General features: G+C 40.0%; 1 protein-coding gene and 1 long non-coding RNA gene across 5 annotated transcripts in view; one reads left to right on the forward strand and one right to left on the reverse strand.

Annotated features, from left to right (window-relative positions):
• Positions 1 to 23,002, forward strand: part of LOC141509116 (uncharacterized) — a 52,175-nt gene extending 29,173 nt beyond the window's left edge. Inside the window, exon 6 of the long non-coding RNA XR_012474584.1 lies at positions 22,919 to 23,002. This is a non-coding gene — a long non-coding RNA (uncharacterized LOC141509116). The remainder of the gene's footprint in view (positions 1 to 22,918) is intronic.
• FHAD1 (forkhead associated phosphopeptide binding domain 1) overlaps positions 1 to 24,186 on the reverse strand; it is a 195,336-nt gene that overhangs the window by 150,235 nt on the left and 20,915 nt on the right. For all 4 annotated transcript variants that reach the window (XM_074218380.1, XM_074218378.1, XM_074218377.1 and 1 more), the window contains exons 3-4: positions 21,173 to 21,379; positions 3,514 to 3,745 (exon numbers count right to left, since the gene is read on the reverse strand). In XM_074218380.1, the coding sequence (XP_074074481.1) occupies positions 3,514 to 3,745; positions 21,173 to 21,379 (439 nt within the window). The remainder of the gene's footprint in view (positions 1 to 3,513; positions 3,746 to 21,172; positions 21,380 to 24,186) is intronic.

A 24,186-nucleotide genomic window follows, 5' to 3' on the forward strand; every position in this document is an offset into this window, starting at 1 on the left:
AGCTCAGGAAACTGGCAGAAGGAAACAGAAATCAGATGGAAGACTCCAACTCTCCATCCAGGTTCTGGAGATTCCACTAAAAGCTGGATGAATGTCAGGCGAATTCTTGACCTGACTTAAAGAAAATTTCACTTCTCAGAAGGTGAAGAGCTCAAGGGACCTACTATTTAACTCCACCTTCCTTTTGACCAACAAGGGAGACATGGTTGGTGAGGTGAAAATGACAGGACTTCTGAGAGAAGGTGATTGCCATCTTTGAGTCCCTGGTGCTCAGGAATGAATGGCACCATGCATAGTAGGTATGTACCACTCTCAGGTAGAAGATGACAATGAGCTCCAACAGTGACCCTGACAAATTGCCTCTCAAAATCCTGAAATAGCTGACCAGTCACCAAACTTTTATTAATTTAGAACTGGGATACAAAAAGAAAGGCCTGTGCCTTTGAAGACCTCACAGAGGGTTGACCTAGATGATTACTGGAACCCCTCCCAACTCCAGAATTCTGTGATTCTGTGATCATGGATTTTCTAATATAGCTCCTCAAGGGCGAGACCCACTTCTCATTTTAGCAGGCACTTACTATTGAAATGAATTATACTTTATCTTTCTTTTAACCAAAAATCGTGTATATTCATTCCTGCTTTTTGTGCAAGAGAGTAGAGATGCATTTGAAAAATGGATGGGACAGAGCCTCAGGTCTAAAGGCGTCTTTGTAGTGGCCTGCTTTACAATTAGGGCAGGGAAGGAAAAACTTGCAACTCACCTAGTTCACATGAATGTTTCTGGCAAAGACATTGGTCTACAAATAAAATTTCCAACTACATCTTTTACTTAAGTCAAGTGAAAACTTTAAAAAGTCACGTACAATGTACTTTATTTTTCTAAATTCGACAGCTAGCACAGAAGTTGTTTCCATGTAGCAGACATTTAACAAAAGTTTTCTGGATTAAATGGAATGTCATCACTGAAATGGATTTGAGAAATCTTTGAAAAATCATGGAGAATGAGAAACTGAATACTTCAAAATTAGCAAGGCTATTATGTGGAAAAGTTTAAGCTAATTCCATGTTCCTCCAAAGGGAAGAGAAAAGGGGTCAATGGATAGATATTTCTAGGAAGCAGATTTTGGCACAATCCATGAAAAAAGTCCCTAAAGTCAGAGCTGATCAGCAATGGTGGTGAGCTCCTTATTTCTGGAAGTAGGGAAATAGACTCAGTGACCATCTATAATTTTCCTTCATTATCTCTCGTACTAGACTATAAACTCCATGAAGGTAGGGATATCTCTTGTCAAAACTTTGTATCTCTACCAGCACTTAGTACAGTGTTTTGCATACAGAGGGAGATTAATATTTGTTGAATTTGTATATTTGTATAACCCAGGGTTCAAGTCTGGATCATTTGCATAAAATTCTCTATATGCTAGCTTTGTCTCAAAGTCTCTCTCTCTCTCTCTCTCTCTCTCTCTCTCGCTCTCTCTCTCTCTCTCTCTCTCTCTCTCCTCATCTCTGTCTCTCTCCTTCACTCTTCCTGTCTCTGTCTCTCTCTTTCCCTCTTGGGACCAGAATTGCTCACATACACCTGGAAGAAAAATTTTCCCCCTCTGCAAAGCTCTCTCATCAATTCCATCCCCAAAATTAATTGTTCTTTGCACCAAATGAGGAGATTCTTAATCATTTGCTCTGGGCTTAAACTCTGGATTACAAATACATGAATGAATGGATGTTGTAGAATGCATTTCTATAATGCAGTAGTGGCTGCATTGCTTGGCAACTCAAATATCCTGAATGTTTTTAAACATTTTTAATACCCTCATTCTTCCCTTCATAAAAGGCCCCCACTCTTGTTTTCTTCACTGGTGTTGTCAGAAGAAGCTCTGAATAGACTTAGGATACAATGTAAGCCCTGCTAAAGGAATTTCTACCTGTGTCACCTGTCCACATCACAAATGAATAAAGTTCCATAACGTTTTGTCTCATCTTTCTTGCTTCCTGATCAATTAGCATCTTCCTTTTTTCAGTCTTCCTCAGTTATTTCCATCAGCTACTGGTTAAGGCAAGGGGAGGAATCTGAACTCAAGGACCATTTCAGTAATCTGAACTCAAGGACCACTTCAATCTTTGCTCTGTTCTTCCTTCCTGCATCTCTTTCTCCATCCTAACCATGGGGAAAGCTGGCATGGCAACATTAAGACCTCTGTGGGGTTAGGAGGATTAAAAAGTGATGTTGTACAGTCTTTAGTCTGGTATTCTTTTTTTTTTAGTTTTTTTTTTTTTGCAAGGCAATGGGGTTAAGTGGCTTGCCCAAGGCCACACAGCTAGGTAATTAATAATTGTCTGAGGGCAGATTTAAACTCAGGTACTCCTGCCTCCAGGGCTGGTGCTCTATCCACTGTGCCACCTAGCTGCCCTTAGTCTGGTATTCTTTAGGGATTCTGACTCCTTTGACTTTCTCAATATAGGATTATACTTATTTACCCCCAAAAGTCAGAACTTGTTTGTAGAGCAATGAAGGGAATGTCCTTTGGTTAACCAAATACAGAGGAAATTTCGTTACTTGGTTTATTATGAACCAAGAGAAGAGAAGTCATATTTATTTCAACATTCCTTTCCCATGAGCTAAGCTGACATTCACATGGTCATGGCTCCCTCTGGTGAATAATTCAATTGAAACTCTACCTGAAAATGATGCATTTTTTTTCCAGGTTGCTGAATTTCTTCTTCATCTTTTGTTTCACAGTTACTATAAAATGGGAACTGGAAATTGCTTGGCTTAAAGAGTTGTCCTTAAGGGGAAATGTTGGCCACAATGTCTCTCTGAACAAAATTCTTGCACACTAATAAAAATACATATTGGACATATTTTAATTAAATATAGAATGCAGATGATTTTCCTTCCACACCATAATCACCAGTAAAGAATGTGAGAAGAAAAAGAGTATACTTGTATTATTTGAACAGAGAATGTAAAGATTGGATAGGATACTAGTTGGGAGGGCCCTTAGAACACAGGATGTCAGAGCTTGGAGGGCTCTTAGAACACAGGATGTCAGAATTGAGAAGATCCTTACAACATGGAATATCAGAGTTAAGAGGGTCCTTAGAACACAGACTGTCAAGAGATGAACGATTTTGGCAAACATTTTTAGTTTTCATCAGTATTAGCAGGGAAATGCCCACAAGAAAACTCCTATGACCAAAGTAGACCTGCCCTGTTCTGTAATTTATACCTATACAACCCTAACTGGGGAAGTGAGAGGTTGTGTCCACATTTCCATAATCATACAGTCAGTGAAGATGTCAGAGGTAGGCCAGAAAACCAGGTCTACCTCACTAGGGCTGGTACCCCGATTCACCCATCATCATAGCCTCTTTCCCAAATACAGCTGGTCCCCCAAGTCTAAGGGAGATATAAAGTCTTGACAGTTTTATACTACACAGACTTTGGGGTCACCCTATATAAATTAAACAACAAAAATGTGAATTTCTTCATATGAAACATCCATCAGATACCTTGTTTCACGGGAAATTTGTCAATTGGATCAGAAGAAACAGTCAACATCTTTCTCCCGCTTGCACTAATAGGCCTCTTTTCCACAGGGGGACGAGGTTGTGTGCCTTCCATCAGTCCTTGGGACCAACTTCTGTGAGCACTGATTGGTTGATGATAGAGAACAGGGAGCTGGGTAGAGAATGAAGGGATCTGGTCTGCATTCACAGTCCTGCTCCATGATGAGTAGCGGCCCTGTACAGAGGAAGACAGAAGAGGTTATCAGAGAATCCAGAGACATTTCCAGTTGTCCCATGAAATTTGTGGTGTAGTAATAGCTTAGGTGGCTCAGAAATTAAATCCTTGGGTCTAAAGTCAGAACTGAGTTCAAATCAGCTCTCAGACCTTTATTAGCTGGCCCTGGAAAATCACAAACTCTGCCTCTTTGATTTATAAAATAGTGATAAAAATGTATTTCCCAGGGTAATGGTGAGGATAGAATAAGATGCTATTTGTGTTTAGCACAATGCCTTTACTTTCCCTTAAACTTCATTCTTGAAGAGAACCAAAATGACATCATTATACTGGGGTCAAAGTAGAGTGTGTCTGACTGGCTGATCAGATCAATAAGCATTCAGAAGACTCTACCTAGATTGGGCACAAATTGTCCACAATTACATTTGAAGTGGAGATGTCTCTAAATTTGAGCATCTCATGTTTCTTTTGAGCTACTGCAATTCTGCCATACTGGATGGTCTCATGCCAGTGTCTTCCATGTGTCACAGTTAATTCCAAAGTTCTTGAGGGACCTTGAGAGTGTCCTTGCAGCTTCTGGATTCTTGTGTCCTTGTATTCTTACCAATCAAGTCCATGTTCTGCTAATGACTAGCTGGATGACATTAATTACAACAAAAAGGGAAGGCTGAGAGGGGAAGGCACTAGTGCTGGGGGAGAGAAGGAGGGAGCAGAGTTGATATCAGGGGAAAACATCTCCTGCAGGAGGCAGGAGAGGAGACTAGGTTGTATGAATTTCATATGACAAAGAAAGAGGTCTAGATTTGATCCTAGAGATAGTAGGGGAGCCAATGATGTTATTGAGCAGGGGAGTGACATGGTCAAACTGACACTTTAGGAAAGTTCTTCTGGCAGTTGTGGCAAGAATAAGGCTTGAATTGGGGAGATCCATCAGGAGGCTATTGCTGCAGGCTAGGAGAGAGGTGATGAGGGTCTGCAGGAATGAAGAAAAAAGGACATATATGAAAGATGTGGAGATAGAGAAGATACTTATTGGATATAGGAAGTGAGATTGAGGAGTTAAAGAAAATGCTGATGATGCCAAAATGGGTGACAAGAAGGATGGTGTCATCCTCAAGAATCAGGGAAGTAGGGGAAATTAGGGGGTGTAATGGATAGAGCACTGGCCCTGGAGTCAGGAGGACCTGAGTTCAAATATGATCTCAAGACACTGAAATTACCTAGCTGTGTGACCTTGGGCAATTCACTTAACCCCATTGCTTTTCAAAAACCAAAAAAAAAAAGGAAATCAGGAAAGTTTGGAAGACAGAGTGTTCTGGGCTGGGGGAGGGAAAGCTAAAGAAACTGTACTTTGGACATACTGATAGCAGTCAGGAGAGATGAGGGCTGAAAAATAGGGAATCATCTGAAAAGAGATGAAAGTTGAATTCATGAGAACTGATGAGATCATCAAGTAAAGGAGTAGAGGAAAAAAGAGAAGGTGGTTCAGGATATGGACTTGGGAAATACTCATAGTGAGTGATGATGACCTGAATGGGGATCCAAGGAAGGAGATGGAGAAGTAGAAGTCAGATATATAGGAGAACCAGGAGAGAGGGGTGTCTCAAAAACCCAGAAAAGAGAAAATTTAGGAGAGGAGGATGATTAAGGATTAAAAGTGTCAAAAGGTGAGGCAATGGTAAAGACTATTAGATTCAGCAATGAAAGGATCCTGATAACTTTGGAAAGAACATTTTTACTTGAATAATGAGATCAGAAACTAGACTCCAGAAGATTTAGAAACTTGTGAGAAGAAAGGAAAGGGAGGTAATGCTTGTAAATGAGGGAGGAGAGATACAGGACAACAATTCATGGGAATGACTGGATCAAGTGAGAATTAATAGAATTGATTTGGAATCGAAGTTATGATCATTAGAAACTGCTTGTGACTTTTGACAGCTCAATTTCTCTCTCCATGTCCATTCCCTCATGTGTAAAATGGAAGTGAAAGCTAGCATTGTGCCATAGATAAGGCTGAACTTGCAGTTGGGAAGACCTTTACCAGGTCCTTCAGTTGGGTGCCCACAGAAAAGTCCCTGAGCCTCACTAACACTCTAAGCAAAAGGTTGCCCGGTTGCACCAACAAAGGGTCTTTCCATACTAGGAAGACCCCTTGTGGGTGAAATCAGAAATCAGGACCAAAAAAAATTTATTAATAAAGTTTGCAAGATGGAATGGTTGTTTGGAAAGTGTTCCATTGATGTTACAGAAATGGGAGTTTTTATTATTTAGTTCAAAATAAATTTTTCCCTGGCAAAAGCTGCTATAATCTCCTATTCCCCCATCTGCTATAAGTTTGGTATATCAATTCAGTGATATCTAGCTGCTGTAACTCAGTTTTCCTTGTGACCTTTTCCCTGATGTTAGTTGGAATTTTTTTGAAATCAGACACCTCCCTACTAATCAATTCCAGACACTGTGCTGAGCATTCATAATGGTTGTGGTCTATTTCAGATTCAAATAAGGTCTGAATTGTGATAGAAGATTTGAACAATAATGGATTGTATTGTCTTACTCAATTTGAAAAAGAAATGTAACTGGGGAGGGGCAACCTAAGTATTGTCTCAGAGTCCTGAAATTTAGGAGTTGCAAAAAAAATTAACATGTTACTTCAATAGCTTAGAAGACAGAATAATAGCTACTAATAATATAATAATTATTATTAATAATAGCCTCTTTTTCAGTTGAATTTATCTTTATTATTATTTTTGTATTATTTTCAAAATAGGAACTGAGGTTTGAGAGCAACTCTGATATTCTATGTTCTAAAACCCCTCCCACCTCTGACATTCTATGTTCTAAGGACTCTCCAAGTTCTGACATTCATGTTCTAAGGATCCTCCCAACTCTGGAGCTAGTTCAAACTGACTCTGGCGATCTGGTTGTTAAATTTTCAATGGTAGCATTTATACTCAGAAATCAGAGACAATCAGGGCTTGATTTATTATTTTGTTGACTGTCTAGACTTAAGAAAATGATGAAGAAAATGTCAACAATGCAGACAAAACTTAAAAGTGTGTTATATGTACTTTTATTAAACATTTGCTAGCAGACCCCTAAAAGGAAGCCAGTCTTGGAATCAACAGGTCATGGTTCAAGTTTTGATTTTGACACAAATTGAGTGTATGATCCTGGGCAAGTCACTTAAATCCCAGTTCCCCAAACAACTCAATGATGATTTATAATTAGAGAAGGAATTCCTTTGGAGTTCTCTATATCAATGAAATCATAAATTCAGTTTTTTAAAAGTAATATTTTCTTTTTTTTTGCAAGGCAAACAGGGTTAAATGGCTTGCCCAAGGCCACACAGCTAGGTAATTATTAAGTGTCTGAGACCAGATTTGAACCCAGGTACTCCTGACTCCAGGGCCGGTGCTTTATCTACTATACCACCTAGCCACCCCTTAAAAGTAATATTTTCAAATCATGATCTAATAATGAAATTACTAATAGCTACCATTCTTATAGCCTACTAAAATTTTCAAAATTTTACAAATATTATTTCCATTGATCCTTATAACAACCCTAGGTAATAGGAGCTATGATTATCCCCATTTTACAACTGAGGAAACTGATGCATGTAGAGGTCAAGTGACTTACCCAGGATTACATAGCTGAGGTAATGTCTGAGGGTAAATTTTATCTCAAGTCTTAACCACTATAGGCTCAAAACTATCCATAGCAGCTACCTAGTTGCCTCCAAGAAGAGTCATGAAATAATAATCATATAACTAACATTTCTAGAATGCTAAAAAAGTGTTTGAAAAAATGCTTTACTAATTTACAATTTCATTTGAGCCTTACAAAAACCATACAAAGATAATAGTGAACTCAGGTCAGATGTCAGAGAATTCAGAAGTGGAAAGAGTCTTACACACTATCAAAGCTGGGAGGGCCCTTAGAACACAGGATGTCAGAGTTGGGAGAAAAATCAAGAACTAATAAGACATATAAAGGACAATTTGGAGGCAATCTTAGACAGAAGGCATTAGCATTAAGGATAATTGGAAAGGCTTCTTGTAGAATGAGGGATTAAATAAGCAAAGTGTAAAGGACCTCAGCATGTTTGAAGGCAGAAGGGAAGAAACTAGTGGAAAAGGAGGAATAGTTGGTGGTAGAGAGGATGGGAATGATCAAGATGATGAAGTCCTAAGGAAGGCGGAAAGGGGAAAAACGGAGGTCCCAAAGGAACAAGAGGCAGTGTGAAGTCACAATAATAATATTTCTATAGCAATTACTATGCACCAGATCCTATGCTAAGCATTTATTTCATTTGATCCTCACAACAACCCTGCAAAGTGGGTATTTATTATTTTCATCTCCTCTTAACAGATGATGAAACCAAGTCAGAGGTTACATGACCTTTCCAGCCAGAAAGTGTCTGAGGTCAAATTTGAACTCAGGGTGCTTAGTTTTCTGGCCTTTCCCCACATGGCAGCTCTTCAAATATTTGAAGATAATTGTACTTGATTCAAGAGACTGGGTTCCAGTACTGGATCTGATAATTACCAGCTGTGCAGCCCTGGCTAAGTCATATTCTCTCCCCAAGGCCCAGGTTCTGTCATAATTCAAGTATTTCTAAGGGAAACCAATATCTAGGTTACAATTTTGGAGGGAGGAAGGAAAAGAAAAGGGAAAGAGAAGAAAGATGATGGGTAGAGAGAGGAGCATGGCAGGAGGAGAATGAGATATGGGAAGAGGAGAGGGAGAAGGAAGGAGGAAAGTGGAAAGAGAAGGAGTTTGAAGAAGGGAGAAGAAGAAGAAGGGGAAGAGAAGGTTATGGATAGAGAGAAGAACAAAAGGAGAATAAGAAGAGAAGAAAGGCGAAAATGGAAAGAATTATGAAGGCAAAGGAAGGTGGGGAAGAGAAGGAAGGTGATGGGTAAATAGAAGAGAATAGGGTAACAGTAGGAATGAGAGAGATGAAGAAAGAGGAAAGGAATGAAAGAAATAGAAGGAGGAAAGGAATCTGAAGAAGGGTGAAAGAGGAAAGGCAGAGGAGGGAGGAGGAAGAAGAAAAAAGAAAGATGACTCAGTTTGATCAGTATCCAGATCATCTCTTTCTTATTTCTCATTTCCATTACTGGTCTTCCATTGAGTTTTAATTCCTTTTAGCAGAGAAGGAGGAGAGGGAGGGAGGGAGGGAGGGAAGGAGAGAGAGAGAGAGAGAGAGAGAGAGAGAGAGAGAGAGAGAGAGAGAGATGGCACCCAAAGGGTTAATTTTGCATGCCTTGGGGCTATGCCAACTTAGTCAAACAGTTCTGATCAAAGTTTGGTAAAGGTTGAAAGTCAGAGCTAGACTAAGGGTTTTGACCATTTGTGGGTTTCCTTTCTTGGCTTCCTCCACCTTTATTAGCATATACAGCTGAGAGGTGATCAGAAGGAGTTGTGACCTTTTCAGATCACTAGGTAGTGAAGTTGAGAGGGTGCTGATGCTGACCCTTTTCTTGGTCCCTCACAGCCATGTCCACCTCCAGAAAATGCAATAGGCTGTGTGCTCCTCTGGGAAGGAGATAGGCCTGCAAGTCAGGAGAGTGGAGGTTCCTGCTCTCAGGTGAAGTGCAAGCAGGCAAATTGGGTCAGATTTGTTCTGAATGTTCCATCTGGAGCTTTGCCTCAAAAGCTGAGTTGTGTCAAGGGGAGTGTGTATGTTGGAGACATCACTAGCAGGGAAGTTAGGAGACCCAGCAGCCCCTGACCCTGACTGTACAACCTAAGGGGATCTTTTCAGTTTTCTCTTAAAGTGAGAGGGTTAGACTACAATAGGGCTATTTCTATAGCAATTACTATGCGCCAGACCCTATGCTAATCATTTATCTCTTTTGATCCTCACAACAACCCTGCAAAGTAGGTATTTATTATTTTCATCTCCTCTTAAGAGATGATGAAACCAAAGGCAGGCAGAGGTTACATGACCTGTCCAGCTAGGAAGTGGGGACCTGAGAGACAGATTTTAGGGGGTCAATGAAGTTGGAATCTGGTGGAATCTGACCTCTTTTTGAAATGGAGCATTTTCTTCAATGATTTAAAAACCATTGTTCTGTGAAGGGAACCATGGGCTTCCCCATACTGCCAAAGGGATTCAGGACCCCCCAAAACATGAAGGACCTTGGGCTAGATTATACTAGTTCTGATGGTCTATGTTCCAAATAAACAAGCAAGATAGATAGATAGAATGAAATAATATTTGTAAAAGTGCTTTGAAAATTTTGAAACCCTAAATAAATATTATTATTTCTATTATTAATGTCCTCCTAACTCTGATATTCTATGTTCTAAGGACTTTCAAACTCTTGACTTTCTATGATTCCATTAACTTTTTATATAAAAAGACCAAGGTACTTTATAAAAACATTTCTCCAGGAAACCCTGGCTGTCTCTCAAGGACATAGACACTTGATTTAGTGGATTGGTTGTATAATTTATGAATCGATATGAATTAGATGATAGTACAATTAAATTATAGGAGTAGCTGGGAGATGAAGTGGATAGAGCATCAAGTCTGGTGTCACGAAGATTTATCCGTGTGACCCTTAACCCTGTCTGCCTCAGTTTTCTCATCTGTGAAATGAGCTAGAGAAGGAAATGGCAAACCATTCCAGTATCTTTGCCAAGAAAACTGAAATGGGGTCCCTGAGAATCAGATACATCTGAAATGACTGAACAATATTAGTAACAAAATAAGATGGCAAATCAAGGATGACAGTGGCACGATTCCACAACAACCTTGATAGACTGAGTCTCTTAAGATGAAATTTAACAAGAAAAAAAAGGGCCCTTATGCCTGGATTTCAAACTTTACTTTCCAAGTACAAGACAGGATAGATAGCAGCCAATCTGAGAAAGATCTGGAGGTTTTAACAGATTCCAAGATCAAAATGAATCAACTATGTGACATTACAGCCCAAAGAATTACCATGTTCTCAGACTGCTTGAAGAAAGTTTCCATTGGTAGAAGGTGGGAATTGAGAGTCCCTCTGTCTTCTGCCCTCCTCAGAGGGTTTGAAAAAATACTAATTTACGATTTCCTTTGAGCCTTTAGTTAGTTTTTGGCACCATAGCTGAGTAAGACCACTGAGGAGCTAGAGCATATCTAAAGGAGGGCACCCAAGAAGGTGAAAGGTCTGTGCCATTTAAAGGACTATTGACTATAACTACTGCTACTGCCACCATCACCCCCACACAACAATTGGTGCTACTGCAGCTACTACTATCGCTATTACTACTGTTAGCACCACTTCTATTACTACTGCTACTATTTCTGCTTCTGCTACTGTTATTGCTGCCACTACTCATAACTAAAAAGTTAATAATTACTGCTACTACTGCTACTGTTGTTGCTACTACTAACACTAGAAAGTTAACTGCTACTCTTCCTGTTACTACTACTACTACTGCTGCTACTACTGTTACTACTACCACTACTACTACTACTGCTACTAGTACTACTACTACTTATATCACTACTACTTTTACTGCGATTACTACTACTATTACTACTACGGCTACTACTACTGCTTTTGCTACTGCTGCTGCTGTTACTACTGCCACTACTATTGCTACTACTACTACTATTGTTACACAAAATTACCCCTACCACTACTCTTGATAATAGTGATAATGAAAATAGCTAGGGGCAGCTAGGTGGCATAGTGGGTTGAGAGCTGGCTCTGGAATTAGGAGTACCTGAGTTTAAATCTGGCCTTAGACACTTAATAATTACCTAGCTGTGTGGCCTTGGGCAAGTCACTTAACTCTATTGCCTTAAATAAAAAAAGATAACATAAAAAATAAAAATATCTAGCATTTATATAGATGGAAGAGGGACTAGGTTTGTTTTTGTGGGTCCTGGCAGGCAGATATAGGAGAGAAAGGAGGAGTCACAAAGGGAGTGTATTAAACTTGATCTTAGGAACAACTTTCTAAAAGATTAGAGCTGGTTAAAAGTGGGAGAGACTTGAGATGTGCATGATGGGTTCCCTTTGTTGAAGACCTTTAATTAAAGGTTAGATATTCCTTAATCAGTATGCTCTGAGGGGAATTCTTTTTCTGGTTGGGTTTGGATTACCCAGCTGTTGGGGCTCCTTCCAGCTCTAAAATTCTCTGATTGTGATTCAACCTCCCATCAACATTCTAGCTCACCTTCCCTGGTTTCTTTTCTCTCCCAGCACTGTTTCTGACTCTGGATTTTGATTCCGTGTACCATCCCCAATAAATAACCCTGCCCTGCTTTTCAGTTCCCTGATTTTGTATTGTCTCCTCAGTTAGACAATGTTTTAAAGTGCTTATATGTAGGTGCATTCCCTTCCAATTAGAATGTAAGCTCCTTGAGGGCAGGGATTTTCTTTTCAATTGTACTTTTAACTCCATTTCTTAGTTCAATGAACTCTTCATAAATGCTTGTTCCCTTCCCAGGGAAGCTAAGTGGCCCAGTGGATAGAGCACAGGCCCTGGAGTCTGGTGGACTTGAGTTCAAATTTTGTCTCAGACACTTAATAATTACCTAGCTGTGTGACCTTGGGCAAGTCACTTAACCCCATTGCCTTGTAAAGCAAAAACAAAAGAATATAACCTCTTTTTGCTTCTGTGGCACATAGTAGGTCCTTAATAGCTGTCTCTTAACTTGTTGATGGAATTGTCTGTCATGGATTTGTGATCTCAGGACAGTTCCTCTGCCCCTTGTTTTGGTGGTCTTTGTTTTGTTGTCATTCCATTCATGTTCACCATTTCTTTTAAAAGAGCGGGATGTGATTCACATGTTGGTGTGATCATTATGTTTACAATAAGAGCTTTTTAGGACAATCAATAGCTCCTGATAAAGCTTGCTCTTCCACAGCTTCCATCTCGGAAAGTTGACAAAGCATTTTAAAAAATAATTACAATTTTTATGGCATGACTGTTGTGGCAAACATCATTTCTTACATGTCCCGGGTCTGGGAGCAAGAAAGACAGAATGTTTCAGCCTCTGGTAGCAATGACTTTTAGGTTGGCAAAGCCAGAGTCATTGAGAAGAGATTCCATGAACTCATGAATCCTCCCCCCACCTAAGTCATCCTAACTGCCAGCAGGCTTTTTTTCCCCCTGCCAATCAAAGGTTTGGGGGGGGGGAATCTGTTTTCTTATTAATGCAAATTTGCTTGCAAAAGCTCCCTTTTCACTAGGGATGACTTGAGAGAGTTTCTACCCAAAGAAAGACTTAACAAAGGTAAACACCAGTGGATCAGTCGTGGACAACTAATATTTTAGGAAAGATATTGACAGCCTAGATACAGCCTGGGTGAGGAGGGATCACCAAGATGGGGGAGGGACTGGAGATCATGTCATGAGAGTCCTGATGAAAGGGAACTGGATATATTCATCTTGGAGAAGAGGACTATGGAAGGCCAACAAGATGGTGAGGTTTAACATTTTTATTAATGATTTAGATGAAGATGGAGGAGAGACTAACTTTGTTTTGTATGGGAACTCAGCCAGCAGATGAAGAAGTAAAAGTCACAAAGACAGCTAGATTTGATCTTAAGAACAACTTTCTAAAATCTAAAGCTGGCCAAAGTGAGTTGGGTTGCCTTAAGATGTGATGGGTCCCCTTTGTTGAAGACCTTTCAGCAAAGAGTAGATGTTCCTATTCAAGGTCAAAGAAGACACAAGACTAGGGGTGGCTGCCATATTGGATAGCATTGGATTGGAGTGATGGGAGAGGAACATATAATAGCCTATGTCAAACATCATGCTGACATGGGGGGTTATATTTCCTCTGCTTGGTCCCTGAGAGCAAACCCAGAAACATGTTTGGAGGGGGCTCAGAGGAGAATTTGAAGCTCATGTTTAATTATTCCAAAGCAGAAGTGGTTGCCTAGGAAGTCTTTTAGAAAACTGATAAATATCACACTAAGCTAGGGGATGTCAAAGAGGAAATTCCTACTTTGGGAGAGGGTTGACTCACATAGAAGTTCCTGCTATCTTTGAAATTCTGTAATTCTCTGCTTCATTGTCTATAACAATATTTGTGGAAAATATCTGGCTTGCCTAAAATTTCCCATCCTCTCTTCTCTATCTCCAAGCAAATGTGCCATCACTTTGTCTTTAAAAAAAAGTATGTGGGGCATCTAGGTGGTGCAGTGGATAGAGTACCAGCCCTGGAGTCAGGAGTACATGAGTTCAAATCTGGCCTCAGATACTTAATAATTACCTAGCTGTGTGGCCTTGGGCAAGCCACTTAACCTCATTTGCCTTGCAAAAACCTAAAAAAAAAAAGTATGTGTTTGAAAGATATCTGTTGTGGGTGGTGGTGATGGTGGGAAGGCAGGTACTAACCTTTGGGCTCTTAAGATGAACCCAGATAAAAATTTCCTTAAAGTATTCTATAGGAAAATGCTTCACCCTTTAACAAATAAGGCAGAAACTGCAAGAGAAGGCCAAGAATTGGCTGCCTCAATCATCTATCCTCAGAAAAGACACAAGAATGCTCTCAATGAGAGAAGAACAACTCTACTTGCAGATTTGCTACTGGAAAGACCTGTAGTTTCAATTGCCTCTATTAAGCACACTCAGGGCTTTATAAATGTTTGTTAACAGGCCCTTCCAACGAGGAAACTCCCTCTATCAGTGTAGATCAACACATACTTTAAATAGCCTGGAGGACCAGGGAGTTAAGCAATCATGTAGCTAGCATGTGTCAAAAGTTTTTTTTAGACAAATTCACAGACTCCAGGTAAAGAAACTCAATCTAATCCAACTGAGTCATTTTACAGAGGAGGAAATTTATACCCAGAGAGGTTAAGCAAAGGCTCAGAGTACTGGCTCAAACCTCAGTCAGGAGGTCAATGGAAGCTAGAAATTTCAAGACCCCATTCATGAATTCATGAGGAAAATCCCAACCCAAGCTGACCTTTGGGACTGTTCCTTCCCAAAGTTATAACATGGTGCCCTCCGGTCCTGTGTTCAGTCAATGGAAAAACAGAAACAACTCCAATTCTAAAGGACCAAGATTTAGGGAGTATTCATTCAGCTAAGATAAATGATGGGAAATTAAAAGAAGCAGTCCATGGAGGCCTCCTCCCTGGGTTATAGACACTAATCTTCCCAGACAAGAAAGAAAACTTTTCTTAAAAATTCAAAGAGTATTTTGGAAGAGATGGGCTCCCCACTGGGATGCATAGTGGGAAGAACCATATTTAATTTTTCTAGTTCTTGGAGAATATTTTAAAAATTGGTGGATTTTGTAGAATGGGCCAATATGAGAGCATAGTTCTCAATAGCAAAATGGCAAATGGAATCAGTGAAAAGTGAGAAACATGTTGGATCTCATCCAAGGATTATTTTGCACATCTGCTCAAAAGGTCCTACCTCTGATGTTTACCACCTTTGGGGAAGCCATTTACCCTCTCTGGGCTGCAGTTTCCACATCTGTAAATCAAAACCAAAACTAAATCAAAGCAAAACTAAAACAAAAGAGAGGGGGAGAAGGGCTAGAGCAATGAATGGTTCTCTAAATATGGTGAAAAAACCTTTAGCAGTTCCCCAGATCTTTTCAGGAGTCTGTGAAGTCACAACTCTTTTCATAAGAATACTAAGACATTATTTCCTTATTAAAATACTCCTTATTTTCCCCAGCTACCTGTGTGAGACCTGATTTCTTCATATTCTTCAACCAAAACAACACATTGCAACAGATTGAATGCAGAAGCAATTATGAAAATCCAACTGCCTTTTATGCCACACATTAAGAAGATTTGCAAAAACATGTAAAACAATGCCACACTTCTCACTTTTTTTTGCTAGGCAATGGGGTTAAGTGGCTTGCCCAAGGCCACACAGCTAGGTAATTATTTTACCTGTCTGAGGTCATATTTGAACTCAGGTCCTCCTGACTCCAGGGCCAGTGCTCTATCCACTGTGCCTCCTAGCCACCCCCTTCTCACTTTTTTAAGGGGGGGGGGTTGTAAAATAGTTTTTCCAATTAAAAACTTGTGGTTTATGTAAATATTTAATAGGATTGTTGCTATTTAGAATGTATTAATAGATATTTGAAAATATTGGTTTTAATTTCTAAAATAGTACATATTGATGAATATAATACATATAAACAAAAACTCTTTAGGGGTTTTCATCAATTTCTGAGAGTGTAAAGCAGTCCTGGGAAGGTAGGCAGCACAATGGATAGAGTACTGGGCCAGAGGTCAAGAAAGTTTATCTTCCTGAGTTCAAATCTGACCTTGGACATTTACTAACTGGATGATCCAGGAGAGGAGCAGCTGTAGAATTCTGGAAAGGTGACAGCCTTTGGTAGTCTGAAGGCTGACTCTTGAGAGGCTGAGAGAGGAATTGCTCTCCCTCCTTATGCCCATGGGACATAACTAAGGGCATACTCCCAGTTATCAAGACTATTACCTATTCTACCTTTGGTTCTGTAAAACTAAATTCTATAACTCTATTTATGAATAATTGAAAAATATTATGAAGTTATAAAACAAACTGAGAAGCTTATAATCCATTTCAAAGTCAAACAAATTGTGGGGTTCATGGAGAGCAGAGTTTGAAGGAAGTCCAAATGCTATCTTACTTCAACTTGCTCATTTTATAGATAGAAAAGGTTCAAAGGATTTAAGTGACTTCCCCAAAGTCACTTGGGGAGAAAGTGGCATATGTTGTATTTGAGTCCAGGCCTTTGGGCTTTGAATCCAGTGCTCTTTGCACTGAGTTATCCATGTTTGGATAATGAACAGCAGGGCTCTGTCCATTTGTATGGAAACTAAAATTGTAAACTGAAAAACTGTTAAATGTGCTAAGATTCTCTTGTGTGTATTCTCTTGGCATGTGTTGAGTGGGATGAAGTTTACTACTTCCTTCCATGAATCTGAAATCCAATTATTTACTCTCCAAAATTTTGTGTTGATGCTCAAAATTCTTTTAAAATGGTGACTTAACTAAGGTGGTAATTTCAAAACCAGTAGTACCACACGAGGTGAGTGATGGAGGCAGTCCCAGAATCCCATTCATTCACTTATTCATTCATCTGTTGTTCAGCTAGCCACTGGCTAACACAAAAAAAGTGCCTGCCCTTGAGAAACTTACATTTTATTACATTCTCAAAGTGTAAAGCACCTCAAGGGAGAGAAAGTCCAAATCACATTTTTTTAAATTTTTGCAAGGAAATGGGTTAAGTGACTTGCCCAAGGCCACGCAGCTAGGTAATTATTAAGTGTCTGAGACCGGATTTGAACTCAGGTCCTCCTGACTCCAGGGCCGGTGCTCTATCCACTGTGCCTCCCAGCCATGCCCTCTCCAGCTCACATTTGAAGAAGAAACCCCTCTACAGAAAACTTCAAAAGTTTCCAAAGTGACAGTTAAGATGTGAACCTAATGGATGTGTAAGCAACCAAATGAAGGATGGGAAGACATCCAGGAGTAGGCTGGAGCCAGCAACTACCCAACTCAGGTTATTTTTCAACTTTCATTGTGAGCATTTACACCTCTAAAGCTGGCAAATGTACAAATCAGGACTGGATTTATTCTTTTGCTATTTTTCTAGACCTAAGACTGTTTTTTTGTCTTTTTCTGTCCCCCAAGGCTTAGTACAGTAAAAGTTTATTGTTTAAGAAATTAATGGAGGAATGTTAATAGTGCAGATTAAGTTTAAAAGTGTGTCGTATGTATATTTCCAGGATGGGGGTGGTGGTGAGGGAGGTGAAGCCAATTATTACCTGGCCACATCCAATTATTCTGCACTGCCGTCAGTCATGGGGCAGGATGATCTCCTTTTCCACACTAGAGCCATAATTTCATGAAGTAGCAAATGACCTGAATTTTAGTCCCTGTGCAGCCACCTATGACTCTGGACAAGGCCCTCTCCAGCCCTGGTCCTCAGTTTCCTTCTCAGACTAAGTAATCTGTAAAGTCCTTTCCAGCTCTGAAATACTATGATGAAGGGTGTTTGTTCCTAAGAAAGGACCTATCTAAACCATAAAGTGATTTTATTAATTGAGTGAAGCACTAGGAAATAGTCAGAAGAGGGAGCTAAAGCATTCTGATTTTGATGCTTTGGATGGCACATCACAGTTACAGATTTATGACTGGACTTGAGAAGAAACCAGTTTATATAGCAGCCAATCCAAGTCAACTAACCATTGATATAGCCACAAATAATTGACTATTTTTATGAAGTGTGAAAGAAGAAGGAAAAGAATTGGAGTAAGAGGAATTGATAGCCAATTGTATATGGGGCATAAGAGAGAATGAGGATGACATCAGGTTGTGACTCTGAATGGGAGAATGGGGGTGCCTTTGGCAGTAATAAGGAAGTTAGTAGGAAAGGTGGGTTTGCTGTGGGGGATGTCGATGAGGATATCAGTTTTGGATAGGTTGAGTTTAAAGATGTCTATGACACATATACTTTAAAATATTCAATAGTGTTGGAGATGAGAGACTAGCCTCTTCAGAGTTAGGGATGGGCAAAAAAAAAAAATCCAGGAATACTATAATTTTCCCATTCTTTATGATCTCACATGGGGTTTTCTTGACAAAGATATTGGAGTAGCTTGCCATTTCCTTCTCCAGCTCATTTTACAGTTGAGGAAATTCAGGCAAACAAGATGAAGTGACTTGCCCAGGGTCACCCAGCTAGTAAGTGTCTGAAACTGGATTTAAACTTGTTTTCCTAACTCTAGGCCCTGTGTTCTATTCACTGCACCCACCAAGCTTCCTCTTCTGTCTAAAGATGAGGATTAAAATCAGGGGGACTAATGAGATCATTGAGTGAAACAGTAGAGGGAAGACACACATCATCTCAGAATTATAATGGAAACAATTAATAGAGATGACTTGGATTAAGCTCCAGTTCAGGAGCAGTCCAACAGGTAGGTGAACCACAGGAAGAGAATGTCACAAAAACCTAGAGAAAACAAAGTATCAAGAAAAGGGTAGTTGATGGTGCCAGTCTACAGAGAAGCTGAGAAAAATGAGGACTGAGAAAAAGCCCATTAGATCTGGTGATGCTGAGTCCCCAACCAAGTAAGTCTGGTCCTCACTGTAGCAGATAGTTTCTTTTAGTCCATCCTAACTGATTCTATGGGGCAGCAAGGTATTGACATAGGATACAGAGTCTTGGGTTTGGAATTAGGAAATCTCATCTTCCTGAGTTCAAATCTGATCTCAGACACTATTAACTGTGCAATCTTAGACATGCTACTTCACCCTGTTGGCCTCAGTTTCCTCATCTGAAAAATGAGCTGGAGAAGGAGATGGCAAACCCCTTCAGTATCTTTGCCAAGAAAACCCCAAATGGGGTGTCAACTAAATGGGGATATAACTAAAATGACTCAACAACAATTCTATATTTTGCTCCCCCTCTTCTTTTCCCAAGTTTTATAGTGTACCCTCTCAATCTTTACAATTAAGATCCTCACCTTTTATTTTACTGAGAAAACAAAGGCTATTTGCTTCATGAGCTTCCTCTGGTCCCCTTTTCTATATCTCACAACCCTTTCACATCATCCCTCCTCCTGTCCTCTTTTATTCCAGTCTCTGATGAAGAAGTAGCTCTTCTCTTTGCCCAACAAGACCTCTTTACAAACACCCTTAATTATATACCCCTCCTATCTCAGATTCCTCCCACCCCATCCCATTCTCTTCCTTATTTTAATTTTCCCTATCTACTGTTCCTTTCCTTGCTCTCTACAATCATGTCCAATTTTCCTCCAGCCTTAAAATATTCCCTCTATATCCAACCTTTTAAGTTAAGAGTTCTAAGAATCTCCCCCTTATCTCAGCTAATCTCCCTGAAAAAGTTGTCTAGAGTAGATATCTCTTCTTCCCTGACTCACTTCTCAGGTCTCTGCAATCTGTTTTCCATCCTCATGACTCAACTAAAACCTCTCTCTCCAAAGCCACCAGTGATCCCTTAATTTCTAACTGCTAGCCTGTTCCCAATCCTCTTCTCATCTTTCTTGAGCTCTCAAAGCCACTGACACCTTCTTGGATAGTCTCTCCTTTCTATTGTCATTGCTCTCTCCTGTTTCTCCTTCTATCCATCTGCTTTCCCCTTTGTTGTTTAATTCACCATTTCTAACAATAGGTCTATCTTCTTTTCCCTTGATTGGTTGATTGCTGTTTTTGTAAAATGGTGATGGGGGTGCAGGGGACCAGATGGCCTCACAGGTCCTTTGCAGCTCGAAAGCTGGGATATTTGACTAAGTCTTGAGAGATTATAATGCTGTTCAAGAAAATCTTATCAGGTTTTGAATATTAATGGAAAGGAATATAAAACCTTTTGTTTTGTGGCCAACCTGTCTGAATCAGTAAAAAAGTGGGATCTGTCAGCTAGAACCTTGAGTGGCAGACAAGACCATGCTTCACCGACCATTATTGTCTATCCAGATAATAATGCTATCTACTCTGAAGCTGTGTATATCAATCTCCTTCACCCTCTGACCCTTTTTCCTTTGTCCCCTCCCCAATACACTGTTTCCACATCTTCCCTGGGCTCTATATAATATCGTTCTCCCATTATACCTGGAAAGGGTGTGTCAATTGACTAAGCTATAGATGAATTTATCATTCCCATGACTTGATGACTCTTCAGATACACACTTCTTTTGACACTCTTACCATATGTGTTGCCTCTTATTATCTCCTAGATATTTTGATTGGCAACCAGATGCCTCAGTGGATAGAGTGCCTGGCCTAGACTCCATCTTCCTGAGTTCAAATCTTGTTTCACCCACTTACTAGCTGTGTGACCCTGGGCAAGTCACTTCACCCTGTTTATCTTAGTTTGTAAAATGAGTTGGAGAAGAAACTGGCAAACCACTATAGTATCTTTGCCAAGAAAATCCCAAATGAGATGATAGTCAGACACAACTGAAGTGGCTCAGTTAAGCTACTACATGGAGGTCCTAGCTCCTACTAAGCTTCAGTTCACTCCTTAGATTTCTTACCAACTGAGAAGTCTCCAAGTCCAGAAACCAAACCCTGGGGGATTTAATTATCTTATGACTCAGCCCTGAGTCTCCTCTCTACTCTCCCCTACAACCTTTTAAGTTTTAGAACCATAATCAAATTGACTCTATCATTGCTCCTGGAAGGGATGTGTAATCTAGCCCTCAGTGACTCTACTCATCATCCCTGTAACTTTCCTAACCAAAATAAACCTCCCTAGCTACCACTCCCTTTGATGTGCTACCTCCCTTCTGCCCCATTATGAGAATACAAGCTTCTTAGAGAGCTGGAATGATATTTATATTTGGATTTACACATGCTTAGCAAACTTCTTGGCACATACCAAGGGATGAATACATTTTTTTATTCATCATCCATCCATCCATCCATCATCCATCCATTCATCCATCCATCTATCCATCCAAGGAGAAGAGGGACTGAGGTAATGCTTACCGAGGTTAGAAATTCCACGACCAGTTCATAGGTGAGCCCCCCAGATCCAAACCGAAGAACATCCCCTGGTTTCAGTTTCACCGCTACATTCTGAATGTGACAATTGTTGACAAAGGTCCCACTGAGGGAGTTGAAATCCTGAAGAATGAAAGTGCCTTCTTCTTCATTGAACTCAATGAGGGCATGATGATTGTCAATGTCTGGGTACTGAAAGGCAAAGACTGGGTTCAGAAAACAAAGAGATCAAAGAACAGTAATGATGAGGGGAGGTGTAATGGGGGAGCAGGGGTAACATGGGAAGCACAAAAACTGGGGAAGCAGAAAAAGAACTTTTCATTTGACCATTTGGCCCAGAATTGACTACATTGTATTTCTCCAGTAACACAGTCTCCATTTGTGAAATGGGGATATTATCGACATTACTTCATGGAGGGGTTGTGAGATATGAGTACAATACTTATATGCAAGGGGCATTACAAACCCTAAAAGCGATATGTAAACATGATCTGGGATTATTAATACATGATAAACTGAAGCAACTAGGTGGCACAGTGGAGTTCAAATACTAGCAAGTCACTTTAACAACTTTCTGTCTCAGTTTCCTTAGCTGTTAAGAGAGGATGAAAATAACAGCACTTGCTTCCCAGGATTGTTGTGAAGATCAAATGAGAAAATTACTATAAAGTATTTAGCATAGTGTTGGTACATGGTTGATACTACATAAACGTTAACTATCATTATTTATAAACTTAGATGTCCCTTCATTTGCCCAAATGGCAGAAACTTTACAAAATGTCTTCAGCATTATTTTTCCAGAGCATCTGTTTCTGGAAGAATCTTTGTGGCCCCTCCTGATTGTCCCCAACTCTTTTCTCCTTCAAATTATTTGATGCTGACTTTGTAATTTTTTTGGCAAGGCAATGGGGTTAAGTGACTTGCCCAAGGTCACACAGCTTGGTCACTTTGTATTTTGTTGTTCATCTATTTTTCATTTGTGACCCCATTTGAAGATTTTGGCAAAGATACTGGAATGGCTTATCATTTCCTTCTCTAGATAATTTTACAGATGAGGAAACTGAAAAGGGTGAAGTGGCTTGCCCAGGGTCACATAGCTATTGTATGTCTGAGGTTGGATTTGAACTCAGGCCTTCCAGATTACAGGTCTGGCACTTTGTGCACTATGGCACCACCAAGCTATTCCACTTTATACTTGGTACTTTTATATACTGGGGGTCCCAAAGTATTTAAGCTATTAAAGCTTAAAATAGAATTTAGACTTTGGTATAGCAAGGTACCCTGACTTTAATGTAGTGGGAGTCTATCCTTCAAGTCATGAAGATCTGGGTTCAAGTCCTGCCTCTGACCCTTACTGGCTGAGTGACCCTGGGCAATCCACTTAACTTTTTTTTATTTTTTTTTGCAAGGCAGTGGTGTTAAGTGACTTGCCTAAGGTCATGCAGCTAGGTAATTATTAAGTGTCTGAGGTCAAATTTTAACCCAGATCCTTCTGACTCCAGGGCCGGTGCTCTATCCACTGCACCACCTAGCTGCCCCTCCACTTAACTTCTTCTTAAGAATCTGCTTGATACAATGAGTTTCCTCATTGAGGAGTTCCCTATATTAATGAAATCTCAAGTCCATTCCTGAATCCTATTATTGTCAGCAGCATATATATTATTTTACTCAAAAAAATGTAATTCCCCTCAGGACAGGAAGTATTTGATTTTTTTGTTTATTTACTTCCAGATCCAGTAGCTAGGGGGGAGATTGCCATAATGCATAGAACATAGAGACTCATCTTCTGAATTGAGACACTTATCAGCTTGTGACCCTGGGTAAGTTGCTTATACTATTTGTCTCAGTTTCCTCATTTGTAAAGTGAACTGGAGAAGAAAAAAGTAAACTCTCTAGTATCTCTACCAAGAAAACTCCAAATGGGGTCATGAAGATCAGGCTTGATTGAACAACAGCCTGATATAGTTCTGGACTAATTGGTTGATTGAATAGTGCCATCCCATCCAATCCCTAAGGAAAATAAGGGTCTAGGGAAATTAAATGATTTGCCAGGGCTATTCAGTCACTGTGGCGGAGTCAGGATTTGCATCTGGTCATCTAAACCAAGTTTTTAGTCCATTTTCCTATGTAACACACTTCTACAACTGTCTACAAATAAGCACATAGTATGTGTTTAATATATACTTGGTGATTGATCATCAAAAGAAACACTCTGTGGGGTAACAGAAAGGAGAGCAGAAGGCAGGAGTCTTGGATTCCAGTCCTGGCTCTGGTACCGACTCATTAGGTGAGTTTGGATCTAGCTCCTCATCTGTTAGAGGAGAGACTTGGGCTCAATTATTTCTAAGATTCTTTTCAATTTGTAATGTGCTCTAGGATTTTCCTTAGTCTTTCCAGGTTGCAAGGGCTTTTCCAAGGCTAAACTTTTCTATTTAAAAGTCCCTTTCATCTTCAAAGTTCTGTGTTCTAGGGACCTATCTGACTGCTGATGTTATGTATTCTAGGGGCATCTCCAGTTCTTCTAACTGCCCCATATTCTAGGGACTTCTCCAGTTTTTCTAATTGCTCTATGTTCTAGGGACTTCTCTGACTCTGTTGATATTCTATGTTCTAGGGGCATCTCCGGTTTTTCTGACTGCTCTATGTTCTAGGAACCTCTCTGACTCTGCTAATATTCTATGTTCTAGGAGCATTTCCATTTCTTCTAACTTCTCCAACTTCTAGGGACCTCTCCAGTTTTTCTGACTATGTTCTAGGGACTTCCCTGGCTCTGTTGATATTTTGTGTTCTAGGAGTATGTCCAGTTCTGCTTACTGTTCTACATTCTAAGGGCTTCTCCATCTCTTCTGACATTCTGTGTTCTAGGTTCTATCTGTGTGCTAAAATGCTTCTCCATTCTTATCATTCTGATGAAAGGCAGAGTTGTAGAAGAGTCATCGCTGCCCTGGTGGTCAGGAAGCCTTCAATTCGCACCTAGTTGGAGACATTTTTAAACTGTG

This window comes from Macrotis lagotis, chromosome 1 (assembly GCF_037893015.1).
Source record: "Macrotis lagotis isolate mMagLag1 chromosome 1, bilby.v1.9.chrom.fasta, whole genome shotgun sequence".
NCBI lineage: Eukaryota > Metazoa > Chordata > Mammalia > Peramelemorphia > Peramelidae > Macrotis > Macrotis lagotis.